The 5033-nt window shown below is 29.0% G+C and overlaps 1 protein-coding gene across 1 annotated transcript in view; it reads left to right on the plus strand.

Annotated features, from left to right (window-relative positions):
- Positions 1 to 4039, plus strand: part of LOC112683356 (glutamate [NMDA] receptor subunit 1-like) — a 4812-nt gene extending 773 nt beyond the window's left edge. The window contains exons 3-16 of the mRNA XM_025554359.1: positions 278 to 529; positions 633 to 725; positions 822 to 923; positions 1010 to 1284; positions 1347 to 1460; positions 1538 to 1685; positions 1746 to 1962; positions 2021 to 2155; positions 2231 to 2388; positions 2452 to 2835; positions 2915 to 3072; positions 3136 to 3308; positions 3364 to 3617; positions 3719 to 4039. Of these exons, the coding sequence (XP_025410144.1) occupies positions 278 to 529; positions 633 to 725; positions 822 to 923; positions 1010 to 1284; positions 1347 to 1460; positions 1538 to 1685; positions 1746 to 1962; positions 2021 to 2155; positions 2231 to 2388; positions 2452 to 2835; positions 2915 to 3072; positions 3136 to 3308; positions 3364 to 3617; positions 3719 to 3982 (2727 nt within the window). The 3' untranslated portion in view covers positions 3983 to 4039. The remainder of the gene's footprint in view (positions 1 to 277; positions 530 to 632; positions 726 to 821; positions 924 to 1009; positions 1285 to 1346; positions 1461 to 1537; positions 1686 to 1745; positions 1963 to 2020; positions 2156 to 2230; positions 2389 to 2451; positions 2836 to 2914; positions 3073 to 3135; positions 3309 to 3363; positions 3618 to 3718) is intronic.
- Positions 4040 to 5033: the final 994 nt, after the last annotated feature.

The raw sequence follows: 5033 nt of genomic DNA on the forward strand, positions 1-5033 counted from the left end.
TATTAATTTTATTTGAAATTTGAGACATTGCACCTATTACCAAAGGATATAAAATACTTAATAGCTATTAAATAATTATGTACCTATAATATAAGCTATACATTATATATTTATAAATATATAAATAGTAAATATTAATATTTTAAATAATTTTGAGTATACTAATGTAATTTTAATATATAATAATTAATATTAGTATTAATAATAATTAATAATTAGTATTAATAATACTAATATAAATTAGTATTTATTACGAATGGCATTTTTGTGTCGATAGCATCTGAACTTCAACACTCCATTTATGAAACCTGGCAACACATTTTACGCTCATTCTATAAAAATGGATCCAAATCCAATTAAAACGGCTCTTAATGTTTGCAAACAACTTATTGTGCGAAGAGTATATGCTGTAATTGTATCTCATCCGCAAATTGGGGATTTGTCTCCAGCCGCTGTATCTTACACTAGTGGTTTCTATCATATACCTGTGATCGGTATTTCATCCAGAGATTCAGCTTTTTCTGATAAAGTAATATGAAAATTAGTGCAAACATAAAACTATATCTACTGTAAACTGATTGTTAATTGTTTAAATTATTTAAATAAAATTCAATGCCTAATTAATTTTTAAGAATATTCACGTATCCTTTCTACGTACTGTTCCGCCATATTCACATCAAGCTGAAGTATGGGTTGAATTACTCAAATATTTCAACTACTTAAAGGTACATTAAAATTCTGTAAAGAATCTAGTATTAACACTTTAATGTTCAAATATTTTTGACCAATGTTGATGGTATTGATTGCATCACGATATGCAGGTCATATTTATTCACAGTTCAGACACTGATGGTAGAGCATTTGTGGGCAGATTCCAAACTACTTCTCAAAATCAGGGAGAGGATATCGAAAAAAAAGTCCAGGTGTGATACTGCAATACACTATTTAATATCACGAAAGAAAAATATTCAGTACAATAATTTTACGAGGGATTTTTTTTTTTTTTTAGGTGGAAGCAGTAATTGAGTTTGAACCGGGTTTATTTCATTTCAACAACCAGTTGAACGAAATGAAGAATGCACAAGCAAGAGTGTACCTGATGTACGGGAGCAAAATAGATGCCGAAGTGATTTTCAGGGACGCAGCTCATCGTAACATGACCGAGGCAGGATATGTGTGGATTGTAACGGAACAAGCTTTAGACGCTACAAATGTACCAGAAGGGACAATTGGGTTGAAATTAGTTAATGCCTCAAACGAATTAGCTCATATATACGATAGCATGTAAATATAGTTTTGCTATTTAGAGATAATTAACAAAATATTAATTTAAATTTGATTTTCAGATATATATTAGCTTCAGCTATTACAGATATGAACCGCACTAAAACAATAACAACACCGCCAGCTGATTGTGATAATTCTGGGGCTATTTGGGATACGGGAAAAACTCTATTTGAGTAATTTTCACAGTTTTTATTTAAATTTGATCAATACATTTAGTAAGAAATTATACTATTTTTTGATGAATATTTAGATATATAAAGAAACAAGTTTATAAAGATGGACACACGGGTAAAGTAGCGTTCGATAATAACGGTGATCGAATATACGCTGAATATGATATAGTCAATGTTAAGCAAGTGACAAAGAAAGATGCTATTGGAAAATATTATTTTGACAATGTAATAACGATTTATTTATTAAAAAAAAAAAAACAATTGAAAATTATTAATTTATCTTAGGATCTTAATAAAATGAAACTAAGACTCAACGAATCAAACATTATATGGCCAGGGCAATTGAAGAAGAAACCTGAAGGGTTTATGATCCCGACTCATTTAAAAGTTTTAACAATTGAAGAAAAGCCATTTGTTTATAAAAGACCTTTAAAAAAGGATGACGGGAATAGTTGCAAGTCAGATGAAATTATGTGTCCATTATATAATACTTCAGCTAAAGGTAAAATTTTCATTCAAAAACTGATAAAAATATACTGACACATATCTTTCATTTTTAGAACCAGAGATTTTTTGCTGTAAAGGATATTGTATTGATTTACTTGTAGAGCTATCGAAAACCATTAATTTTACTTATAGTTTATCATTATCGCCAGATGGACAGTTTGGAAATTATGAGATAAGAAATAAATCAGGTAAGCATATTTTTTTATTAGAATAATTCAAAAAGTTAATAATTAAGTTAGTATAATAATATTTATACATTATAGGTGGCGGAAAAAAAGAGTGGAATGGATTAATCGGAGAATTAGTGTTTGAAAGAGCAGACATGATATTAGCTCCTCTTACTATCAACCCAGAAAGAGCAGAATTCATAGAGTTCAGTAAACCATTCAAGTACCAAGGCATTACAATTTTGGAGAAAAAGGTTAACAGTTCACACTCATAATTTTGGTACAACAATACATCATAATGTTTCTATATTTTACAGCCATCACGGTCTTCAACTCTCGTATCATTTTTGCAACCGTTCAGTCACACGCTTTGGGTGCTTGTTATGGGTTCTGTACATGTAGTCGCACTTGTTTTGTACTTACTCGATAGATTTTCTCCTTTTGCTAGATTCAAGTTAATTAACGCTGATGGTACAGAAGAAGATGCTCTAAATTTATCAAGCGCTACATGGTTTGCATGGGGAGTATTGTTAAACAGTGGTATTGGAGAAGGCACGCCTAGGAGTTTTTCAGCCAGAGTACTCGGAATGGTGTGGGCCGGATTCGCCATGATAATCGTTGCATCGTACACTGCTAACTTGGCTGCTTTTCTCGTGCTCGAAAGACCTAAAACTAAACTATCGGGAATAAATGACGCTAGGGTAAAAATAACAGTTCATAGAAAAAGTGAATATTATTAAATTATTTATTATAGATTTTATGTACATAATATTATAATAGCTTCGGAGTACAATGGAGAATTTAACTTGTGCCACAGTTAAAGGATCAGCAGTCGATATGTATTTTAGACGACAAGTTGAACTATCCAATATGTATAGAACAATGGAAGCCAATAATTATGAGACTGCCGAACAAGCAATTCTAGATGTCAAGAATGAGTATGATTCATACATTTTGGTTGATGTAATATAATATTTTATGCCATTTAAAATTATTTTCAGCAAACTTATGGCTTTTATATGGGATAGCAGTCGCTTGGAATTTGAGGCAGCTCAAGATTGTCAATTAGTCACTGCTGGTGAATTATTTGGACGATCTGGATATGGGGTTGGTCTACAAAAAGGATCTCCCTGGGCAGAATCGGTTACATTATCGATTTTAGATTTCCACGAAAGTAATATGAAACTGTTAAACTATAGATAACTATTCTAATAGATGATTTAAATTAGGTGGTATTATGGAAGAATTGGATGATAAATGGATATTTCAAGGGAGAGTGGAACAATGTGAAGATCAAGAAAAAACACCAAATACATTAGGATTGAAAAATATGGCTGGCGTTTTTATACTTGTTGCTGTGGGTATAGTGGTTGGGATGGTTTTAATTGTTATCGAGATCGGCTACAAAAAACATCATGTACGTAAACAAAATCGATTGCAATTGGCTCGAAATTACGGACAAACGTGGAGGGCTATTGTTCAAGTTAGTATAAATAATGTTCTTACTTAGCATAGAAATATGCGTCCATGTTTGGTTTAATAGATATAAGTGAGTTATAATGAAAACTTAAATCATTTTTTTAGAAACGAAAAATGATGAGAATGCAAGGTCGAGGTAGTGGAGTTGGTGCACTTAGCTTGTCTGTTGAAGCGTTGCCTAGAAGCGTCTTAAACATACAAAGTCCAATTCGATCAATTGAAACTTTACCAAGAACTTGTCGCAATTCACCAAGTCCCACACGAGCTTGGTCAGGCCGACAGATGGTACATAGAAAGAGTGATGATATTCCGCTCAGGTCACCAGTAGGAGGTCCTCCACAATTACACTTCCATAATAATTTCATATAATAGTTATTAAAGTAATTTTTAGTTAACCATTAAATGATAAAATAAGTAAATCTTTTGGTCAGTAAAATTTAAAAATTTGTTAAATATAGGTAGTATATAAATTAAGATTATTAGTTTTTGGTATGTTTAAAAAATATATACTTGTTTCAAATTTTTAAGTATCGAATATAATTGATACCTACTATTACATTGATCTAATTTGTTGATTTGGTGTTTTGTTTATTTAAATTTTATTAAATATGTTAAAAAAATCATTATTATTATTTAAATCTAAATGTGTATATATACTTCAATATTATCAATAAAAATATTAACGCTCTTATTATATATTATAATTCATATACGAGTACATTCAGTTGAAATATTAAGTAGTGTTAAACGATTAATTGATCAATAACTAGATAATTAATTAAATTTACATTTTACTTTATATTGAAAAAATTTATTAAAAATGATATTTTTTAGTGCTAAATGTTATTTTTTCGACCTAACAATTGTAATGTATTCGTAATTAATTTTTCCTACTACTCAATATATTATTTACTATATACACCTTTATGGTTATTATTTTGTACTGTCGATTATACTATGTTACATAATTATATAGGTTTATATTGGTTAATTATTACATACGTAAGTAAATGTTATTAGTTAAAAATTTAATTTAATTTGCTAATAATCATGTGCACATTTGTGCAAGAACAAGAATAACGAGTTTAATTTAGTTAGTCAATTAATTTAAAAAAATTAAATAATTTCTTTTTTGTATATCTATGTATATGTAATAGATAAGAAATAAGTTTGTATAAGAATTATAAATAGGAGTAGCAATAACAATAATTAGTATTATATTTTGTATTATCATATGTCTTTTGTTACTGGTTATGTTTTTCTAATTTGTTTTAATTTTCTGTAATTCCGTTGTTATATTGAAATTTACATTGTAATACACATGTGATTTGATTGTCATTTATCTTTTTATTATTATTATTATATTACCTATTTCATTATGGATTGAAAATTTAAAAAATTTAAAACTCTACTCTCATAC

The sequence above is a fragment of the Sipha flava genome, unplaced genomic scaffold (genome assembly GCF_003268045.1).
Source record: "Sipha flava isolate LNK unplaced genomic scaffold, YSA_version1 224_pilon_pilon, whole genome shotgun sequence".
Lineage (NCBI taxonomy): Eukaryota > Metazoa > Arthropoda > Insecta > Hemiptera > Aphididae > Sipha > Sipha flava.